Here is a 24,788-nt window from a genome sequence, read left to right on the forward strand (position 1 = left end):
TGATGTGCAGCAAAAACAGCGTAGGGGATAGCACAGAACCTTGCGGAACGCCAGCGTTAATGACCATGCTATCGGAGCAGCTTCCGTCTACTACGGCTCGTATGCGTCTGCCGGACAAAAAGCTAGCGATCCATTTGCATAGTCCCTCCGGCAATCCATAAGATGGTAACTTCGACAGGAGACCCCGATGCCATGGATTTGATTGGACGACCTAGGATTTGTTACGAAATAATGATGAACTACATCTACATCTACTACATGTCTGAACTGAAGTTTAACAGAAATGTATGTTAGAATAAAGATGTCATCGTTTTCGAAAGTAAACGTCTCTGGCAGGTTGATTCGCTCAACAGAATGTCTTTGAAGTGTCCCGTTTTATGGAATATTAAGGTCTACTTTGTTTTCTTTACTGCTAGCTTAGTGATGATACTTGGTGATTTAAGTTCCTATAAGTAGGTATAATTGTTTAGGTATAGCTTATTACGAAGCTTTATCCTGACTTTTATAATTTTGATTGAAATATAATATATTGTTAAGTAAAAGAAGCTGATGATCACCATAAAATTACTAAGAATTGGTCGTGTGTAATTTTAAATGAAATTGTAATTTATGTGATAAATAAATCAAATAAAGTATTAAAATAAATCAAATCATATCTGTAAATAATGACCCTTATGCGTGTCACCAGAATCATACGAGAAATCATAAAATACGCAATTATAATCGTGGTGACAGCTTGCTGGAGATTCTAAGAAGAAAATAGCCTGTATATGTCCTAGGATAATGAACCTGCTATTTTCTTGACTTTAGTTCACTGATTAAATTGACAATCAAGATACTATTGATGTAAAACAAAATGCGTTCTACAAAAAAGCTATGCGATAAAATATCAAATAATAACCTGAGATCCAGAAACTAGATCTTGTTTAAATTAACGCTAAATCGTTATCACAGCTAACACCGCAACGACAAAAATGATGCTTATTTGGTTCACTGGCAAATAATAAGCGAAAAAGCATAAGGATCTATAAATTATATCTCTGACACTATTTACTCACTACGCAACATGGAATGAGACACGATAGGTATCAAAATTTCCCACGCCGATTATACGCCGGTCAAATTAATCGGCGGCGGCGGCGTGGAAAAATCGTCGGCGGCGGCGGCGCGGCGGCGCGGCGCACATGTCTAGTAGGTACATCTTACCAATTGAACTTTACTATTATACTTAAATAAAATATATACTAGTAGCAAAAAGAATAGATGGTATAGAGCAGCGGTCGGCAACCTTTTAGCAGCCAAGGGCCAGATAGTAGTTAAGGAAGTAGACGCGGGCCGCACTTTGTTAATATGTGTGACTTTATCAGACATTGTTGTTTGACAATATTACATAAAACATAGCCAAGGGGGCCGCAAGTGAGAGGATCGCGGGCCGCATGCGGCCCGCGGGCCGCTTGTTGCCGACCGCTGGTATAGAGGGGTCCTGTCATTGTAAATTTTGTAGTCACTGTAAATTTACTGCCATCTATCGACACACGACTAAAACTCAAAATGAAAACGTATAAAGTTATCAAAAAATTTATATATATGGATAAATGATTTTATTATTTTTATATCATTTTGATCCATGTTCATTCGCTGATTGTTAAATATGAAACGGTGTCGTCACGCCATCTAGCCGAGGATAGGCTAAAGGTGTGTGCGGCATCTATTCGAGAATGACTCTTACTTGAATTCCGAGGCACGTTTTTAGACTTTATTCGTCTTATACGAAGTTACATATGTCTTTGCTAGTAGTTTGTCAGTAAAATCATAAAAAAAAAGAAAAAAATCATGCAAACATGTTTTTGTTATTTATAATATAGCTTCAGTATAAAAAATAAATGCGTTAGAAAAAGAAAGTTGTAATTATATACTGCAAAAAGCATGCATCGGCCGGGAATCGAACCCGGGCCGCCCGCGTGGCAGGCGAGCATTCTACCACTGAACCACCGATGCTCACGACTATTGTAACGAAATTACTATAGAGATCACTGAGTTAAATGTAACCTAAAGAAATAATAATTATTGTGTTAATGTATGTGTAAAGTTCATTGTTCCCAAAAATATGTATCCAGGTGTTAAAAATGTAATGAAATGTTACTTTACTAAATGATATGCTTTTCTTTGATATTCGGCAACTCTATGTTGATTATTAACTCAAGTGTGATAATATGGACTTTAGATCACAGAGGTAATTGGCTTCACCGGCCAGGCGGCCACAGCATAACATACCAAATAAATTGTACTTCACCTATGTAACATCCAAACTATAAAATAAATATGTTTTGAATTTTGAATTTTTGAAATACTGAGGTAAGGTAAGTACTAGAAGTAATAAAATGTAAAAAATCACCTTTTTTACTATTATTTTATTTAACCTATCTATATTTCACAAAAGAAAACCTTACAGTACAAAAGGAGGACTTAAAGCCACAAGGCATTCTCTACCAATCAAGCTGGCTAAAAGCAGAGAAATTATATTTTCACCACACCAGTTCGGAAAGGCTTACTTTGCACTTCAAAAACTGATAGCAAAGTTGCATTTTATTCACATGTGAGGCAAAGTAATCAAATGCAAATTTTGAGTTGTTTTCTTATGTTTGCTGGTTGAATTGACTTTTAAATGATGATTTTGGATGATAAATATTTAAAAACATTGATTTGGATTTGGTTTGGTTTAATTTTTTACATGTAATATTTGCTTCGGGTTGGTGTGGTGAGAAATTTTGTGTTTCACTCGGGGGCAAATTTTGTTTAACCCTCGTGCTTTGAAACCCTCGCAACGCTCAAGATTCCATTTTTCGAACCACTCGCTACGCTCGTGATTCAATTTTGGAATCTTTCGCTTGCTCGGGTATCAATATTAGCACAAGCGGTTAGGCAACAACTTTGCCCCCGTGTAAAACAAATAACTATTATTTATTACGCATACAATACAATGCACTTTACAATGGTAAATGGGTAGGTATAATAATAATAATTTAATTATTGTTTTTGTATTTTACTTTTATATTCATATATGACCTAGCCTAAGAAGAAAAATAAATAAACAGTTATTTAATTAAAATCAAAAAATTACTGTCAGTAAGTGATATCAGCCAAGTTTGCAAATTCCGTCGCAAATTAGGTGGTATGTTTATTTGTAGAGGTCACCGATAGATGGCGCAAAACTCAAACCAAGATGGCGCTTTGCGAGCAGCTGATCGACCGCGCACCTGACGGGCAAGTGTACAGATCTGTTATTTCCATCGCCGAGAGTCCACTATAAAAACCAGGTCAAACGTGGCCTCCTGATCCGTAACAAACATAAGCTATAGCAGATCACACTAATACTGGATTGTCGGAGACGTTTAGTCAACAATCGAAAAAGGGTCGGGCACACGAGCCTCTCGCTCAGAGGACGGCTATCAACATAACTCAGTCGCAATTTCGCTGTACTAACGAAGAGACGCGTACACCGCTCAAAGGCTATCCAGTCTGTTTGTTTATAAATCGAACAATGATCTTGAATCGTATGATAAACAAAACAATAAACGTTATCTAGCGTTTGATCTATGATGTGTTTTAAGGTTAAGTGATGGAATTTAGGATGTATAATCAATTATATGTATGATTTTTATCGATTTTAAAGATGTTCGAAATGTAGAACGGAGCTGTCACCGTGTCTAGGTCAGTTGAAATACTTTGACAAGTACCTATTATCTATCTTATCAAACGGTGCAATTATTAATTATTGTGATTCAATGTCAATGGCAGAAAACAGAAGTCAATGATTTATGATTATCAGTTTAGAATTGATAACAGTTCGTATTAGACCGCTATTGTAAGTGTTTTTGTAGTTTTAGAAATCTTGTGAATACGTATGTAGCTCATAATTACCTTATATTAGTGTTGTTTTGTGAAGCCCAGGTTTCTAGAAGTGTGTGAAAGTGCTTTGTTTTCTTTGTGAGACCTATTGTTAACGGATAATTGCTTGTCGTCGAAAATCAGCAAAATGTTTGGAGTCTTCATGAAACGATGGAAGCCAAAAAGGTAAGTGTTTTGTAATCATTTGAATCTTCTTAACGGATTCTTATACGGATTTAGCCGTATTTATGTTTGTATGGGAATGTTATGTTATGATGATTTTCTTTATTTATATTAGCTTCTTGACCTTTAAATTTGACCTGAGGTCCGATGTTTATGATTATGATGCTCTGTTATGATGTACGTAGGTACGTTATATTAATATGATATGAACGGCTATCAATTATAACTGTCTACTTTTAATTAAAATTCGGGGAAATACGTATGATATATGAGTAATTAATTACGAATTCTGACAGAAACATTACATTTTCATTAAGTTAATGAAAAACGAAGTGGTTATTTTATTTTCTCCTTTTTGTGGACAATGCTTTGGCGTTGTCACATCAGTGTTCTTTATATTTCGTAAGTATACTGTTTTCTCACTTGTTCTCGCCTTGACATGGACTGGTGCCCCTTGGAGTTTGTCTAACAAAAGTAGTTAGTAAACAAATGCATATGAGACTATGCCACATTTAACTGGTATTTGCGGTTACCTACCTTAGTTTTTTATCTTTAGGAACTTCCGAGAACAATGAGTCTAAATGTTTGTATTGAAATTAACGACTGATACTTATAATATATCTATGCGTCTTCGGTAGGTTTCTTTTTCCCATTTCTAGATCTATACTTAAATAGCTTTAAATTTCAGATAGACACTTACCTATACTGTATTCCGCAGTAATTGATAACAAAGGAACGAAATTGACGATTCAGGGACATTAAATGTGTATGCTAGTTTACCTTTATCTAAACACAGTAAGCCCGTAATGTTACAGTAGTTCCATGGTAACAGTTTTCAATTCGTTAATTAACTATTGAAAACATCGGTAATTAATACGTGATATAATTAATTAACATCAACCAACAATTCACTACAAAATATTATAGGCACAATACGTTAGGCTTTTCGGTCTAGTTAGCTATAGTGTTACAAAACACGTGTACAATCGTGATGTGCTAACATACTAAAAGTTTATGCTAATTAGACCACGTCAGCTAATTTGTATGGTGTCAGGTACCTACATGACAACCGAAAACATTGCGATGCAAATAAACAACAAGCCAGGTGTCATATTCCATGTTACGTGGGTGGTTTTGAATTTGCTGCTAGGCGTTTTCGGTACGCATGTGTTCTGCTGAAAAGGTATTTAAAATATTATTAAAGGATACTTGTGTACGCCTATACTAACTCGTGTAATTTACATATAGGCAGGCGTGGCTCACTCCGCGATTTCGTCGCTTTGCTACAGGTAGCTAAAAGTCCATCCGATCGACCCCAATTTTGGGGTTTGCCATAAGCCGCGCGTGGCGCTGTCGCCACCTAGCGGCCATATCTGTGCTGATCGTAACAGACGAGTTTTGTTAGAGAGTGAGTCTTCTGTACCTAGTACTATTATTTATTCTGTGATATAGGTATTAGGGGCTGTCCATAAATTACGTCATCGATTTTTGACGATTTTGGACCCCCCCCCCCCCATAATCATCCAAAAATCATGCTTCAAATGACCCCATTTCCTCCTACTTCATGCTACCGTCATCCGATGTCCAGACCCCCCCCCCCCCTAATTTGAAATGACGTAATTTATGAATAGCCCCTTAAGTATATCGGCACTACCTACTTTGAAATACTCGTATCCCTTCTACTTAAAGTTGAAAGGCAGGAACTGTATGCATCCCATACATAGATACCACATTTTTCTTTTGATTGACAGAACAAGATACGAGTTTATTTTTTCAAAGTAGTGCCGATATATTACACTGAATGTACATACCTATAACGTAAATCTAATAAGAAACCATTATCTGTAAGTACCTATAATCATGTAAGTATCTTCAAAATACTTGATAATTCATTTTATGAAACAAATAGGTTTACATTCTATTTTTAACTTCTACCATCATCAAATATATGTAAATGTCTATACAAGTTTAACCAGCCGGCACTAAACATCCCATTTAGTTACTATATCACAATTCCCATCGCTCAAACGTATAATTTATCATTCGGCAACCAAATCAACCAATCAGAACCGTAGCAGCCCTACAAATTATTTAAAAAGTAAAAAACGGTAGGGTGACCACACAGCGTGAAGCCCTGCAAGGCCGTGAGGATTACAAATAGAGGGCCAATTTCCAATTAAAGTCGCTGCATGTGGTCCGCCAGAGGGCAGTACTGGGTAATAGATTGGATCGAAGGGTTGAGATTTCTGATTCAGTCGTTTTAATTATTGGAGTACTATGCATACATACTCGTAGTTGTATTTTTAAAGGCTTTATCTGATGCTACTGTTGAGTAAAAATAGTCTCGGGTAGTAACGCTCAACGTGGAGATAAAACTTTGACATTGTTGACTAATAGAGTTTTATTTCAAGAAATCAAGACATTATTTAATTACTTCGTAAATGTAGCTTTGCTAGCCTTGCTTTCATTATTCTTATCAATCTTGTGATTTAATATTACTTCTAAATATAGAGCATCAAAATCACAAGACTCACATATTGATTTTACTTACAGTAATTTTAAGTTAAAAAAAATATTACTTTTTTTAGTCCATTAAGAAACGCTTGACCGTAAAAACAAGCCAAGTTACAAACTAAAACCTCCAGCCGTTTTATCACCAAATTAATAACTAGAAATCAAACTAATTAACTTTAAATACCAAATCAAACAGAACCGCGGGCCACACGTAGTTTAACCGCCTCATAATAGCAGTTATAATTATGTTTTTTTGTGGTTTTTACGTTTAAAGCAGCGGAAATGAGCGGCGATACGCGTTTTCGATTGTGGTGATTAGGCCTGTCCGTGATAATTTTAATTTTTCGGCATTATTAAAAATAGAAAAAAGCTACATATGGACGGAAGAATAAGTCACACTCAAATATAACGCACAAAAAATACATCTGCTTAAAATTGTTGTTAGTCATTGACTATATTTTTGTGATTACCTAGTAATGCAACACTCGCTAATAAATAATTCCGCTCATTTTATTGAATTCCTTTTCCTAATTATGTAGATATACTTCAAAACGAGTACAGTCAACTGTTAAAATATGGGTGTAGCGAACTTATTCAAAAATATGTACAATAGTTCTTAATTCGCTGACATAAGAAATATGGGACATATTTTTGAGATGATTTGTGACTCATGTTTTACAGTTGACTGTACCTATGTCTGCCTTCAGTACTAGTTAAAAGTTATTTAAGTGCAACTTCTGTTCAGAAGGTATTTACGAGAAAGCACTAGTAAGAATCGTATGATCACGCACGATCTTATCGGCGGTTATCATAGGCATGTCGCCACGAATGTCACGGCATAATACCTTTACTTATATTTCTTGCTATATAAACTGGATCAGAGTCAGACACTCGAAGAAAAAATGGTATGCGGTGGTCCGGCGCCTAGTAGTTTTTCCTCGAGTATTTAAGCTACCTCAAATAAAACATACATTGGAATCTTAATACCAATTAAGATTCTTATATATGTTTTGTTAGTCATTGTTGAGGTTTTTCTGCAAAAAAATGTGTTGGTAATGGTATGAGACCACCTTTGAAGTAAAACCTCGTAGAATACAGAAATAAGTCAAATAAGTTTGAAAATCAATGGCTGAATAAATACATTAACAAAGGATTAGATGAATTTAATGTATAAAATACTGAAGAAGTGATAACTTCTAAACTTCCTTTTTTATGGATCCGTTAAACTTACATATTGATACATTGAAATATAACCATATTGTATGAAAGCAAGACCGACAAAGCAATCTTGTTAAACAGAAAACAGAGCACTAATGTAGTTAAATAACATCCCTACGAAGTCATTTTCCACATGGCCGGCTGTATCATCGATGTAAAACTCTATTTTTATTTTGCAGCTTCCATAAAAGCCTTTCCAACGTATCTTCTGTACTAGTGTATGCCGCTGGCGACCAAATAGACGAGCTTGGTTTAGGGTACCTTCATACTCGTTCATTATTTTATTTTTCTCTATTTTTAATAGCTTGAAACAGCAGACTGGTTAGTACCATTTAAAAGCTAATTCGTATATATTAAATCATTTTGTTGGTTATGTTTATTCGTGCTGTACATAAAAAAAACAATAAACAATTTATTTAAAAAAATATATACTTGGCTTGCATTTATTCTACTTCCGTCCGGCTGATAATTTCCTACTAATTGATTTGGAAGAAATACAGCAATCAATATGTTACATTAGATTTAATATTCGAAAACTATGATAATTTGATAAAGCTATAAATAATTATTTGTTACTTATAACAAGTTCATTAAATCTACATAATATTACCTAAGAAAATCACTAGAAAAACTCACAAGAACCCTTTCTACATCCTCGCCGATCGTATTATGCTTTTTAGTTCTCAGAGCTAACACGATTCAGTCGTCCCCCGAGGGTAACAGGCATGGATACATTTTACACAAATTGCAATCGCTCTTGTACAATTTAATAACTGATTAATTTATAACCCTCACGCTCTAATAGAGTGTCAGGTTGTAAAGAATGGGGGCCCAATAATTGCTATTGCTTTCCGATTTGTTTTAATTGGAAATTGCAAGGTTTTGCCAACATTGTAGTGCAACATTTATTACTCTTGTTTATGTATGTTGTAATTATGTATTACTTTGTTTCCTACGTTGTACATACCTACAAATTTGTTAGCATAAGCAGTTTATGATTATCTAACAAATATGGTCGCTGAAAGGACAGTGTTTAATTAATTTGTACCAGTTTCCAATTAATGTCCTCCTTTCGAAAATGCTTTGTCAGATATTAACTTTAAACGACAATATTGTTATAATTAATTCAAATCACATTCGTTAAATGTATTTATCAGCAAAAAAACCGCAAGTATATATATGCAAATTATTTTATAATTCTTGTCATAACCTATTTAATACAACGCTTATTTTTATTAGCTTTTTACTCGCTGTACTGTGTTTGTTGTAAATATGTATTATGTATACCTTTCTCTATTTCTCTTACTATTCCTGTTTCTGTTTTTATATGTGACGTCCCACGGTCAAAGGTACCTTATGGCGGGTATGGAGTTATGCATACCCCAGTAATCTACAATAAATAAGCTATCGATAACACAAAAGATCAACCTTCTAGGTTGCGTAGTTACAGAGATATGATTTTTTGAAAATAATGTTGTGAAATGAGCAACTTTACGATAGAGAAGTTTTAAGTTTAGCCGCCTAAAAAACTATGTTCCTGAAGTAAGTTACATAGTTGACTACAAATAATAATGCCTTATATATCTGAGATTAAAAAAATATTGCGACTTGTTCTGTAATGCAAATAGAAACTTTTGATATCGACTGATTTATGTGTATACTAACCAATCTCTTGAAAATAAAGTTTTATTTCATTTTCACGATTGATTGCAATGAGCTCTCAAGATTTAAATTTTATCTATTAGAAAACGACACTGACAGACAGTTTAAGCAAAAAACAATACCGATTTAGAGGTGAAAATGTATTTTCTGACTTTTTCATATAAAATCACAAAATTGAATATTTTTACTTTTAATGTGACACACAATCAATTTTTCTGAGCACATATGAAAGAAATTCTGTCATTCAAATGAAATAAATCCTAAAACCCCAACTAAATACTATATTTAACACCTTATGCCACTTTAAACTTACATAACAATAACAGTATTTGCTCCATACATTTACGAAAAGGTACCTTATGGAAATAAATCTAATAATACATCACTACAAAATATCAATCATATTATAGTTTATCTTTTATGAATAGAAAATATTAATTTACATTAAACTGCCCCCAATTTAATTAGTTCTTCGTCATAATAATCTTAAAAAAGACCAATAATTTGTATGTAATGAAAAGGTACCTTGTGGTCAAGTTACATGATGAGGCATGATGATGATGGAACAGTTAGGATAAACTAATAATATTTTGGGGTTAAGATGGTATAAATCGTCTATTTCTTATCAATAATATATTTCGGTTGCTATTGAATATAAGCGGCATTGAGGTTCAATGACCTCAGATATTCCATAAGGTAATGCGTCGGGTATTGGCATTTTTCAGCAAACCAATGGCTGATTTACTGCATGCGACCAAACCAAATGAAGATTATTCTAGTTAAGAAAGACTTGACGAGAGTAACTTTGGTATAATAGCAGTCTACTTGGATTTGTGATGTCGGTCTATGTACGGTTATAATATTTGCGAGGCGCCCCAACCAGAACTGAAATTATCAAATTAGTTTTGCAGAATGCTAATACAGTTCTCTACCAAACTTCTTTTCCCGTATTGACTAGTTTTTTTGGGAATTTTCAATCTTTTTTCCATAAGGTACCTTTTCTACTAAACTCTGAGACGACATTACTAGGCTTATAACTAACTTATAACAAAAATAAAAACAGGTAAACAAACGTTAGGCATTAAGGTTTCAGATCACACAATAAAAAAAAATTGAGCATTTTTTCACCTCTTTACAAAACATTTAATATCTCCGAAACTAGAAACCCTCATAAGGTACCTTTTCCCGTGGAACGTCACATATAATTTCTTCATGCCAATAACCGTTTGCGAACTCGTATATTTAGCATAAAATTCCAGTAAAATCGACATTTATGTTAATATAGTCATTAGGTAAATATTCTTAAATAAAACAACAACTGACAGCTATTTAATGAAATAGGCAAAACACAAACTGGCAGACTCACTCCGTCGGCAGATTAAATTAAACCTGACGTAATTTGTGAAAGACAAACTTGGTAAAGTAGTAAATCACTGTAGAACCTTTTCTCAATAGCGTAAAGGTGAGGTAAAGACAAATTACTGAGTAAAGTAATCCTTTGTGTTGCCGCGACAAAGTCTCATTTTGCCATCGAATCAGTTGAATGTACTGCGTTACCTTGAAACTATCCGCTTCAATATTTTATCCTAAATTAGCATGCCCTTGGTAAATCGGATTTTAAGATGAACTTGAGATTTTGTTGGCAGGTAAATTGGTTCTTTTTGCTGGCTTTTTAGCTAAATTAAATTTGTGATTCCTACGTAGGTGTGGTACCTACCTATCATCTATCTTAGCAAGTAGGTTTATTGACTAATTACAGATAAATAAGAAGCAAAAAAAATTAAGTCCAACTAAGAGCCCAAGCCCTCTCGCACATGAGAGGAGGCCTGTGCCCAGCAGTGGGACGTATATAGGCTGAAATGATGATGATGATGATGATGAAGATCCTTTAAATCTTACATTTATATTGACTTATAAAATAAGTATTATGTTTGTTTTTAGATTTGGCGCAAACCAGTACGTTAACCATCACATGTAATTTTCCAATAATCCGGAACTTTTCCCACACATAATAATAACACTGTGACACATAGATATGTTCAATACTAGTGGATCAGGAATCGACCGATAAGGCAAAACGTCACTTGTTGACTTATGGCACTGATAAAACGATAAAATACACGCACGTGGAAATAACATTAAAAATGCAGTATATATTCGATCAGCGTTCTAGAATATTTTGAAGCTTAATACCTAGACTTGAAGTCCTAAATTATATGTGATGTTCAAACGAAGTTATAACTCTTTAATTCTATAGTAAAGGGCGGCGAGGTTAACAAGACGTACGCATACTTACCCTTTCCTGATCAAGGAAGGTGTTTGTTTTTAAAAAATGTCAGTAAACATGATGTTTATAAAGAATTAATTGTGATGTGTTAATTATTGAAAGACTTTAATGTTTTAAAACTGGAACGCCTGATCGCCTGATGATGATGTCATTTGTTAATTTATGTACTTGGCTATATTTTTACCCGAGTCATAGCATAATGTTTTTGAACGTACGTTTGGTTTGTTTTTTTGTTAGAGTTATACCCTTTGAGTTAGGGGTACTATTAGCGTTACAGGTATATAGTAACAAGATTTGGATAACTTTTAACTTTTAGAATATATTCTGGATCGTCGTTTTAGGTCACAAAAGTTGTAGGCAGAAACTAGTCATTATATGCATGAATGTTCAACACTTGCCATAACAAGGGGATTCACCGGTTCACATACAACATTCACTCATTCATTCATTCATTCGCTTAACACATATGTGTAGAGATATCTCTAGAATTATTCGGTGTATCAGCATTAGGTATAACCAGTCATGATGTAAACAAATTTAGAATAAATCACTAAACAACTTGTTTACAATATTACAGGTTATTGCGCTGTTAACATATTCCTGAGCCTCTCAATTTTAAGCTAAATGTCGCAATTTAAACTAACAATTGCAACGTCTATCTAACGTCACTTCTGTCAAGTTGTCATTACAAATGACACTTAACTTTGCGTATTGTTTTGACAAAATTAGCCAAAATAAGCCTTAAAGCCAAGTGAATACGGATTATTACAATTTTGACGGTTACTATTTAAGTTGGTCAATGACTCTTTAGCATACGAATGCTTTATTTTCATACTTCAACAAGAATCAACACAACTGCCTAACTACTTACAATTCCAAGGTTTCAGTGTTAATTTGTTCGCTTCACTCAAGACTTTGACTTTGACAGTTGACACGAGGTTAAAGTGAGGAGTGTATTACAATTGGCCTTGCATGCTTTCTCATTCGAGTTATGCTAAAGGAAAGACTGGTTTACTGTGAATAACACCTAACTATCAGCTCAACGAAATCAGGAGTTTCTGTTATATTCACAATAATGTTCTAGTAGTTGATGCGGATTTTGCATACAAAATACAAATCAAGATTCTATAGTACAAGGTTAAAAACGGCACCACTGGTCGCCGTTCCGAAGTGCGGAGCAGTGTGATAACCGCTTACAAAGGGAACACATAAAATTACCATTTTTAGGGTTCCGTACCCAAAGGGTAAAACGGGACCCTATTACTAAGACTCCGCTGTCCGTCCGTCCGTCCGTCCGTCTGTCTGTCACCAGGCTGTATCTCACGAACCGTGATAGCTAAACAGTTGAAATTTTCACAGATGATGTATTTCTGTTGCCGCTATAACAACAAATACTAAAAACAGAATAAAATACAGATTTAAGTGGGGCTCCCATACAACAAACGTGTTTTTTGACGGAAGTTATGCAACGTCGGGCGGGGTCAGTATTTAGATGGGTGACCGTTCTTTTTTGACGTTTTTTGCATTATGGTACGGAACCCTTCGTGCGCGAGTCCGACTCGCACTTGCCCGGTTTTTTTAATATGTCGACATCGAATCTAGAGTTAGACCAAGATAAATCTGCAACGATTTTGATAGCACACGCAGTGCAAGTATTATTTATACGTCATAATTTCATAGAAGTTTTACGTTTAAAATAACACTTGCACAGCGTGTGCTGTCAAAATCGTTGCAGACTTTTCTTGGTCTAACTCTAAATCTACCTTAATGATTTTGCAAAGCACACTTACTCAGGTAAGCAGAACTAAGAAGTCGAAAGAGTGGACAGGGACACAGCGTGCGTAACGCATAAGATTATGATAATTCATGAGTCGTTCCGTTCGCACACTGCTTTCATTGTTTGGTGACATTTCTCTTGTTACCAGTATTTTGAATTTATTTAGTATGAATGCTTACCCTTCTTTTATTCAATTTAAAACAAAGATGCTATCTCATGGGAAATAACTCATACTGCAATGACAACTAACAATGCACTAAAACTGACATATTTACCACAACATTAGATTAAAACAAAACCAACACAAATTACTATAATTACTCAAAAATGCACCATTCCTTTCGCTCGGAAATCTCGCGAAAGACAAAGGAATGAATGAGAACGAATTTATTTTTTGTCGCGAGCCGGCCGCCTGTGACAGATCTTTTTCTGTTTAAAAAGAAAACATTCCTTTTTTAAATGCGCTGAATGATGAGCTGTTTCCGCTCGCGATCTATGGAACGTTTTTAGTCTGTGGTTTGGCTAAGTTTCAGAAAATAGGTTAATGTTAGTTTCCTGGATCGAAGTAAGTACAATGATTTATGCGTTAGTTCGACTAATGATCGAATCATAAAGCTGACAGCGAAAATATTCTGACTTGGTAAGTTTATTACGCTGAAAATAGGCAGATTAACAAGCAGAATGTAAACACCGAATATAATAACAGTATGTACCTATTTCAAGCACTGAGTAATTTTACGGTTTAGATTTACTTGTTTTAAGTCACTCGCGCGACATGTTTCACAACAACAACAACAACAACAACCACAAAAACAACACAACAACAAGTTTAAATTCGATTACTCCAGGCACCTAGTCTTTTTATATTTTTAGAATTTTCATCTACATTTTATATCAATAATTAATTTAACTTTATATTAACTCAATAATAATCTCTTAACGTAATTCAATACAGTATGTACTTTATCATGCGTTCTCGGGTTAATAACTGATTAAGGTCAATGGCAATATTGGCAATAAATAATTTAATTAGATACGGCACACATTTTCCGATCGCAAAAAAATATCTTATCGTAGATGGAAATCGTTTGTAGCTAACAAAATATTATAAAACCGGACAACTGCAAGTCGGACTCTCCCACCGAGGGTTACGTACTTTTTAGTATTTGTTGTTATAGCGGCAACAGAAATACATCATCTGTGAAAATTTCAACTGTCTAGCTATCACGGTTCATGAGATACAGCCTGGTGACAGACAGACGGACAGTGGAGTCTTAGTCTTAGGGTCCCGTTTTTACCCTTTGGGTACGGAACCCTAATTATCGGCATTGTAAATATTACAAAATATGTATAACCTATCTAATATAAGCAAAAACATAATTTCTCAAAAAAGAAACAGAAGGGGTAGAATATAATTAATGAATTTCCGCTTGGCATTTGTTTGACTTGGCCTGACGCACTACACTACAGGTGCTACCGTATCTAAATACATGTATTTTGGCGTTGCTGTTCGCCTTGCTACTTTAATTCAGCGCCATCTATCGATAACAGCAACTGACGGTATAAACTAGGGTACCCATTACCACAAACGCAGGTTGCTTTTGCTTCCTGACCAGCTCGGTCAGGCGTCACGGGCAGTCGGGCGTGCAGCCACGGAAGGCTGATTGTTTCAAGTTACCGATGTGTTGGTATTGTTTCTTGATCCATTGTGTTTTAGGATGTTTAGTAATAGGTAAAATTAGCTATCAAAATCAATTTTGATTACGTGATCGTAAATTAGAATTGAAAGTGAAAGTAAAAAGTAAAGCTTTACAATTGTGTAAAACTAAAAACATGTGACGTTAATAAATGAAATCTATTATTAAAAAGTATATAGATAAAAAAAATGCAAAAAGTTATTCCGATACCGGGAATCGAACCCGAGCCTCCTGGGTGAGAGCCAGGTATCCTAGCCACTAGACCATATCGGATGATGGATATAGTGACGAAATTATGTATTAAAAGCATAAACTTGATAAGATATTCATATAAATATTTTTTTATTTGTGTCGTTTCCAAGCAAAAGATCCCACTTTGCCGCTTGCTATAAGGACGCTTTGACAGGTTATTTGTATAAATATACAAGTAAATCTCGTCCTTCTGGTTATGGTAAGCGACAAAGTGGGAGTGGGACCTTTGACTAGACTTCGACACATTTTTAGTTAAATCACTTATTAATAAAATATGATTACCACTGACCAGTACCTTTTGTTAGATAAAGGTACGGTTTACTACATGATAATAAAATTATGAATACATAATTACATATTAAATTTTACGATATGGTCGCCGCCCGTCAGACCGGCCAAGGTGCTCAAAAATATCTGAACATAAACATACGTGTAGGCCGTTCCAATACATATATCTGATAGCGAATATATTTAAGTATATTGATATTTATTTTAACACTTTACTTTTTCATTAGAACCTAAATGGTATATTAGTTAGATACTTAATTTTAATATTTTCTTTCAGTTTAAATTAAAATAAAGTGTGACGGGATGCCGCTAGAGTGCCCATTGACCCAAATGAGTCGTCTATAATCTAATTTTAGTTAACGTGTTTTTAACTAACGCTTGGCGGGAAGTAGTTCTAAATCTTTTTTGCTAAAGACTAGCAAAATAGTTACCTACCTATATTTAATTAAATTGTAACTATGTACTTCCTCGTTTAGATGGTTTGTTTTTTATTTTGAACAAGTACATATCGTGTATAAATGTGACGTCCCACGGGTAAAGGTACCTTATGGCGGTTGGCGCTTACGCTATTATTAACGCCGTTCTAATACTACCTATTGCGGCGCTATGCGACGTAAGCGCCAGCCGCCATAAAGTACCTTTTTCCGTAGAACGTCACAACCATCGTTTACTTTACATTTCAACAGCCGTTGTTGTGTTGTTATTTATTTATACAAACGGTACATATACTTACAAACAAAACGTAAAACTTAATACAAGTTGTACCTATGCTATCGCGAAACAGTTTGTTGGCGATGAAACGCTCATTAATCATAAATCGAATCACATACAGGTGCATGTGCGTTTAGGTACCTAAACAAAACAATTAACATTTATTTTTTAATTAGAATTGGAAATTGTGTTACTTATCTTTAAAAATAATACTTATGCAATCAATATATTAACAGTATAAGTGTCTTGGCATTCTGCAGCTGTAAACTTATACTTAGTGTTTGTCGAATAAAGAATAGTAGTCTACAGTTTATTTAATAGGTACCTACCTATTTATTAGTAGGGTCAAAATTATTTTCGTTGCCTTGTTTCTGACCACTCTGTCACGCTTCGATTTTTATCTTTTTTATCATATAAATAAAAAAAGTTGTGTGCTATTGAATGTTTTTCTAGCTGTAGAATAATTATCTTGCGAAAAAATTTAAAACTAAATTACACCCATTACGAAAAGCTCCACTCCGTCATATTTTTTGGGGACAAAAAAACAAGGATACAAAAAAAAGGATTTTGTCCCAGTAAGTACTCTCTTTTTAAGTAAAACATTAGGTACGGGTGTTAAAGAGATACTGCTCTTCTCTTATTAAAGTTATTATGTAGTTGTTGAATGAAACATGTGATGAATGTTATCATTATCAAGGTTCTTTTCAAATAAATATTATTCTTATCTTATAATACTTAATTTAAATAAAAACTTCTTACTTAAATAAAGTCAAATGAAAATTGAAAATACAAATACTTACATACTATCTATAATCTATAGATATACTTAAGTATTATACTGTACATTTATGTATCTATACCATCTTTCATGTAACCTATGTTTAACCGACTATAATAATTTAAAGTAGGTAGGTACAACAATTATCTGAAGTATTTTGGTAGCCATGTAAGAAACATACAGATTACTCTAAAAAAAATTCTATTATGTATTTCCTCCAGTATAAAATTTGCTCCAAACCATTAATTTAAATTCAACTAAAGACGTAAGTAGTAATCATGATTACCCATTAATCTAATTGTATAATTAACTGACCTCAGTAAGACCGCAACTTGACCCCATTGCCTCCAATTGGTAAATCGATACTCCAGTGATACATACTCAATGGGCGATGACGAATACGTACATGTGCTGTACATGTATGGTAATTACAATTTAAATGATTACTCATTCTGCATAGAAAAATTAGTTAAAAAAAGATGCAAAAAGATCTTGCATCGGCCGGGAATCGAACCCGGGCCGCCCGCGTGGCAGGCGAGCATTCTACCACTGAACCACCGATGCTTCGAATTTATATGTGAAATTTGGAATTGCAGTACTACGTATAATTTAGTTCATCCGAAATATGATATAAAATGGAGTAATGTTAATGTTATTTTTATTTAACCAAATTAAAATACATAGTAATGTTGAATTTTTTGAAAGTGTTGAAGATTTATGAAACCCGTGTACTTCAAATTTAAAGTACTGTCTAGACTAGAAATATTTCAAGCTCAAACAATGTTTTTCTAACAATGTCTTAAAAAATTAATAACTGACCTAACCTAACCTTTATTGCGACGATTTAAGGTCTATCAACAGTCACTGTGTCTTAATTAGCTAAGTACACAAACGTGTGGTGTTCAAATTCAAACGTACAGTTCACAAAGTACAATGTACGGTATAGTCGCGGACGATCTAGAACGCAAAATGACTAGTGTAATATTTTGCCTATATCCCTTTTAGTCTACATCGTGAACGGTCTAGAACGCAAAATGACCTCTTTTTTAGGTAGGTTAGGTTAGTTAGTTATTTTCAAATGGCCGAAGGCCAAACCGCACAGAATAGGAGCTCCGCGGCAGCGGGGCTCCGTCGACATCGCTAACGTAAAGATAAAACGACGGAAAATGATGTAGGCATTTTGCGTTCTGGACCGTTCGCGATGTAGACTAAGAGCGATATAGGCAAAATGTTACACTAGTCATTTTGCGTTCTAGACCGTCCGCGAATAACCCCAATGTACCTACTGATCGTTGATCTTGCCATTGCCAGTATAAACTATAAACTTCATAGACACCCGCGACACCAGAGCGGTTGTAATTCCGTTGCCGGAATTTAAAATGGGAGTACGCTCTTTGGCTTACGCTAGTGCCCGACCGAAATTTTGGTTTCAGACTTTCGGCATAAAAATTATGTTTCGGCCGAAGGTTCGGTTTCGGCCAAAAAACTGCCGAACCTTTCGGGCGTGCCGAATCTGTATTTTCGGTAGTACCTATCCGGCCGAAGTTTTGGTTTCATCATAAAAATTATGTTTCGGCCGAAAGTTCGGTTTCGGCCAAAAAACTGCCGAATCTTCCGGCCGTGCCGAATCTGTATTATCGGTAGTACCTATCCGCCGAAACTTTGGTTTCATCATAAAAATGATGTGTTGGTCGAAGGGTCGGTTTCAATTTCGACAAAAAGTCCGATTTCTGTCGGACGTAATGGCCCCTGTACATAGTGGGCCAGCGTGGGCCAGTCTGGGGGACGCGTTTATGCGTTAGAGGGAGCAAGTGATATTGCTATCTCATTCTACCGCATGGCTGCGTCCCTTGGACTGGCCTGCGTTGGCCCAATATGTACAGGGGCCTTAAGATAACGCATAGTTGTGTTAAGCGATCTTCTGAGGGCCTACCACGAACCACGTTCGACGTGTTGCCTCCCTGTCACACTTACGTACGAATTTACAAGTGCGACCGAGAGGCAACACCTCGAACGTGGTTGGCCCTTAGATAATAGACACCGCTCGAAGACAAGTAGTAATGATTTGTGAACACGAACGTAGGTTCGACGTTCGCTCGTCACGCGCACTTAGCACGACCGCAATTTTCTTTGAAAAAATACGCAAATTCTAACTTTCACGAAGGTATGCTGGTTAAAGGGTAAGTCACGTGAATTTATAAACATTACAGCACAACAATTAATACAATACAATACAATACTCTTTATTGCACACCTCACGTACACGTAGTTATGACATATTACAGAATGAATAAATGAATTTTAATTTAATGAATTGTGAAGTATTTTACTCCAGGAACATCATGCAATGCATAAAAGGCGTAGAGTCCGTCTAAGAGGCCACTAACGAACGTTCGAACGTACATTTTGACATTATATGTTATCATACGATATCTGCTGAATGATGGCAGTTCAGTTATCATTCGCCCTTGCGTCTCGCTCAGTCTAATATGTAACGCGAACGATAACTTGATAACATTTAAGATATAGTTTTGATATCAAGGTATTCGTTCGAATTGGCCTGTTAACTTTGCAGTTTGCACCAACTTGAACGGAACAAAGTCAGGGTGTGTCAGCCAACCACATTGCGCATCATCATAAACCTCCTTAGGAATGTGTATTTGCGTCTCACATTTTGCGTAATCAGAGAGTGAGACGCAATGACAATGTATCAAGAAATTGGACAAGTCGAATACCACACCCTATATGAAATATTATGAAATTACGAAATAGCTTACCCGCAGAAAATCTGTGAGCTCATGAATTTCTCTGGCAGCAATCTCAGGACGTATACGGGTAAGATTCGTTGGCTGAGAGAGTGAGAGCCCTCTAGCGTCTAGTAGCGCATTGCATTGCATTACGCGATGCAGGCTGCAGCGTAGGGTTGGCAATTTTAACTATAAACTCAACTTGTTCTCAGTCCTTGTGGGTAGGGGGTGTGCTGAAGGTGTAGGGGGGGGGGTTTGAAGGTACCTTTATTCATATTTTTGCTCATATCTTGAATATCTGTACTAAATAGCATTATAATTACTTCGGACAAAAGTTTTAACATAAAATTTTATATTTACATCACTTTTTAACACTCGACTTGTTTCGATACGTTTTTGAAGATTTCCGATTCCGACTGGAGCATCGTCGCTCGCATCGTATTCGTTGAAGAGCGACGTGTGTGAGTGTGTGCTTGGGCGTGTGCGTGTGTGGCGCTCGATCAGTTCAAACAGCGCAGTCGGTGCTCCAATCGAAGATCCTCCAAAACGGACCAAAACTAGAATATAACAAATGGGATACACTTATCATTCTCTGCTTTCGCAACAGTCGAAAAATACAAATTCAAAAAATATGAATAACGCGTTAGGTAATATTAATTAAAAACTACATAACTTTTCAACCACCAACTGTTAGGTATCTACCAAGGACTTTTCCTTATTCAAAACATCAAATCCTTTTCAACGGTCGCAATAAGCGAATAATAAATCAAGTCGAAGTCAATAATAAATTTCCCTATCCATTTCCCTTCAGATTGCGTCGTCAGCGTCAGGAAACCCTTATAAGTGCAGAGTCAGCTACTCGAACTGTGTGACATCCTTAGTGTCCTTATCCTTACCTTACGTCCCTAATTAGGACGAGAGGAGACGGGTGGATAGGGTTGGCACCAAGACAAAAAATGCCAACATTAGTTTGAAATTCTAAGCAGCCATTTAGACAAGTAGAAAGGAGACAAGGAGAATTTTAATAACAAGACAAGGGGAAATTCTAATCTATGAGTATTTATGTGTTGGGACAAGTCCATACAATCGGAGTTACGCTCTCAGTTTAACACGACATGCTTAAATTACATGGAACCACATGGAACTAAGCATGATTATTCACTTCAAAAAAATATTATAAGTATAAATAGAAAACACCCTTAGAACTTATTTACTTTTATGCAGTAAAGTGACAACCCTAGCGTGTTCCCGGAGGCTACGCCAAGTGACCCAGTTTTTAACGGAAAATATAAACCGCATTTTTGATGCCATATTTTATCATAAAATTTATTTAAATAGTACTTACCGTGATGGAGGCACTCAAGAAGGCTAGGCAAGGCAAAGGTAAATTATGTATACCTATGTATGATGGAGGAGGAAAATAGAGGAAAATCTGGCGGAAGATTCTGGGGCCTATCAGAGAGGAAGATGGGACTTGGAGGCGAAGGAAGAATAGGGAGCTAGAGGAGCTTGTTGCGATGCCCAATATAATTGGCGAGATCAAAGCCACACGACTCCGCTGGCTCGGTCACCTGGAGAGGATGGGGGAGGATCGTGCTGTGAGAAGAGCGTATGTGGGGCACCCGGGCGGAAAACGTCCGTCGGGGCGTCCCAGATACCGCTGGAGTGACGAAGCCCAAAAAGACCTGTCCGCCCTCGGAATACCCAACTGGCGTGAAGTGGCGCAGAATAGGGCAGAGTGGCGCTCTCTTGTGTCAGAGGCCAAGATCCTCTTTGGGTCACTGAGCCAGTGATGTATGTATGTATGTATGTATGTATGATGGTACCTTATCTTGGAACCTATATTTGGTTTGTTATTAACAATGTTTAAATTTTGTAAAAGGACCCTACTTTAGTCCAAAAGCTGTTACTAGGTATAAATATGACTACTATAAGAATGTCGGCGTAGTTCTACTTATGCTAAAACATGTTTAAGTATAAGTAGAATAAAAAACTCAGACATCCCAAAGATATTAGCCTACGTATGCAATCTCTCATCCTCATCTTCTTTGGCCATGTATGCCGCTAAGGGGGATATGGCTATTGAGCGATGTGTGGTCCAGCCGGGCTAGCACATGATTGGCGCGACAATATCTCGCCTGCCTAATAAGAAAAAGACGGGTAGTCTATCTCGCGGACGAGATACTGTCGGGCCAATCATGTGCTAGGCCTACAGGGGAGAATGGATGGTACCAGGCCACGAACAAAACCACCAATGGGATGGACGGACCAGATCAAGCTGCAGCGGATGGGTTAGCACACGAATGTACCAGGATGGCAGCCAACAGAGAAGGATGGCGGCGTGTTGTGAGTTGTGAAGCTCGTCACCAATCGCTAAAAACCACGACCACTCTGTCAAGAGTGAAACGACAAAGAAGAAAAGTACATGTATGTACCGCTATTGTCCCTATACTGTGATGGATCGGCCGTTCCCCAGTCAGACAAATAGTCAAGTTTTCAAGTTTGACCGTGGATCTGGGAGCGTGGGCTTATCGGCCGATCGTGCGCCGAATAACGCAACCTAATTGGCTCTTACGAAATACGGAATTCTGAGATACATGCTCGTATAGACGGAACTTGAGCTCTTTCTTAGATATAATGCATCTGTTGTTATTAAGCAATAGGCTAGTAAGGAAAAAGAAATGGTTTACGAATTGGATTGGATATGAAAATATCATAAAGGTAAGTAAGTGGTAAAACTGGAAATTAAATGATAAAAGAAATAGAAAATTCCTTAACCCAAAATACCTTACTGTACCTAGTGTACACAATATTGTCTTCTTCTTCTTCATTACACTCTTGACAGAGTGTACTCTATAACTATTAATAACTAATTACATATGAGTACAATTATCCTATTATAGGACAATCAAAATATAGTATGTACCTATTAGAATATTATCATTATCACTATATCATGTCACTAAATGCCACCTCCTCTCAATGTCTTATCAAGAATTTATCGGAAGTAAGATAAAACAATGGTGTGATAATTGTTGCCACGAGCAATAAAATAAAATCCACTCAACCACGATAACTCATCATCCTTCAATTCTAATAAGGCTCCTCAAATGCCTTATGAAAACCGATAACGCCAATAGGTTTTCGGTTACGAGAAAATCAATTTTCCATTAAAGGCCCTCACCTTCACAATTCAAACCGAAAATATACTTTTTCCTTTCAATTGTAACGTCTCTTACGTCCTGTTGGCAAACGAAGGCAAAACCTTTATGCTAATATTGGTAAATTCGAGGATGGAATATCTTGTATACTTTAAGGTGATAGCTTTGGTTTGACCCAGTTCCTAGAGTATTTTGTTGAGGAAATTTTAATAATACATAGTTATAGATTCTGTACGTGGATAAACTTAGATTTTCATCGGTTTGTTTCAGTTTTACTGATATTATTTCTCCATAATTATGACATATTGAGGAAAGGTGTACCTCAAGGTACTTTGTTCGGTCCGTTACTATACTACATTTATGCTAGTAGATAATGTACCTACTTAGATAGGCGATACATAATTACATACATGTATTTAAATTTAAGTGAGTTTTTCCCCCTTTTTTAAATATTAGTCACATTGCGTTGTGATTGTTAAAACATACGTTACCATTTTGAATTTGAGGTTTTGTTAATTTATCAGAAATGCAAATTTAATAAAACACGAAATAGACTTATAGTTTCTAAAATCCTCTAAATTAGACTATAGCCTCGAAACGAGTCATAAACCTCTTTAAACGCTTTCAACCTAGACTTCCACGAAGCACTAAGTTACGAAGACAAAACCCATCACATCTACATACCACTAGACGGTACAATTTAACCTAGGTTCTAAAACATCTTATAAACCATTGTTTTCCCAAGAAATTACGACTTTTTTATTCTAAAACAACCGCTATCCTGCTTTCTTGAAAGGTCGTAATCTTGGTACAAAATGACTAGTTACTTACGACGTATAAGCACGGAGACCATACAATTTGCCATGAGAAATTGTCGGTTCCTTGTAATGTAGGTAACACTTACGTGCTGGGATGTTCACACTCGTGTACTTGGTTGTACTGTTTATAGCTACATATACATATACATTACACACGATGTTAGAAGATACTTGCGAATTTTCGAGGCAGATAACATAAGTTGACTTTTTGCACTATAAGCCTAGTTGCATTAGCTTTCTGTGAGCTGTAGGTAATTAAACTTTTCAGCTAAACAATAACAGTATCACTTAGAAAAAATTACTTGCGAGTTTCGAGTCGAATCACGAACAGAGTATGCCCTTTGTTCGTGATTGGATGACAATGGCGGCAGACCCTAACATCGAAAATCGAAATATAGTTATATATGCTGCTCTCTCGGTCTTGCATATTCGAGCGATAGAGGCAAAGTAACGAACTTTATATTTTCGATGTTCGCGTGGCTTCAGTACTCTGATCTCGCCCTAAACCCTTCTCGAGAACGTTCTCCCTTTTGTATGGGAAATGTTCTCTCTCAAGAATATTTCCCGTAGTAAATTAAGAACATTCTCGAGAATGGTACAACTATAAATATTCCCAATAGGTACTCCTTAAATATGATCTAGCCAGTAGCCATGCTGAATCTCACGTACCTACATCTCGGCTGAAGGTATCTATTGATGCGAAAAGTCACCTTGGACGGCTTTTTGACTAAAATCGACTGTGTCCAGTCACGTTTCAATTGATACGATTTGAATCGCTTAGTCATCTAAATGAGCCATCGAAATAGA

At 36.0% G+C, this 24,788-nt stretch overlaps 1 protein-coding gene and 3 non-coding genes across 4 annotated transcripts in view; 1 reads left to right on the plus strand and 3 right to left on the minus strand.

The window, feature by feature from the left end:
- Positions 1 to 1,927: 1,927 nt before the first annotated feature.
- Trnag-gcc (transfer RNA glycine (anticodon GCC)) lies at positions 1,928 to 1,998 on the minus strand. The gene has a single exon. It is a non-coding gene; the product is annotated as a tRNA-Gly (tRNA).
- A 1,445-nt stretch (positions 1,999 to 3,443) lies between these two features.
- LOC134792698 (uncharacterized) overlaps positions 3,444 to 24,788 on the plus strand; it is a 603,576-nt gene continuing 582,231 nt past the window's right edge. The window contains exon 1 of the mRNA XM_063763987.1: positions 3,444 to 4,074. Within this exon, the coding sequence (XP_063620057.1) occupies positions 4,037 to 4,074 (38 nt within the window). The 5' untranslated portion in view covers positions 3,444 to 4,036. The remainder of the gene's footprint in view (positions 4,075 to 24,788) is intronic.
- On the minus strand, positions 15,428 to 15,499 carry Trnae-cuc (transfer RNA glutamic acid (anticodon CUC)). The gene has a single exon. It is a non-coding gene; the product is annotated as a tRNA-Glu (tRNA).
- Trnag-gcc (transfer RNA glycine (anticodon GCC)) lies at positions 17,749 to 17,819 on the minus strand. Its single transcript has one exon. It is a non-coding gene; the product is annotated as a tRNA-Gly (tRNA).

The sequence above is a fragment of the Cydia splendana genome, chromosome 8 (assembly GCF_910591565.1).
Source record: "Cydia splendana chromosome 8, ilCydSple1.2, whole genome shotgun sequence".
NCBI classification, from domain to species: Eukaryota; Metazoa; Arthropoda; class Insecta; order Lepidoptera; family Tortricidae; genus Cydia; species Cydia splendana.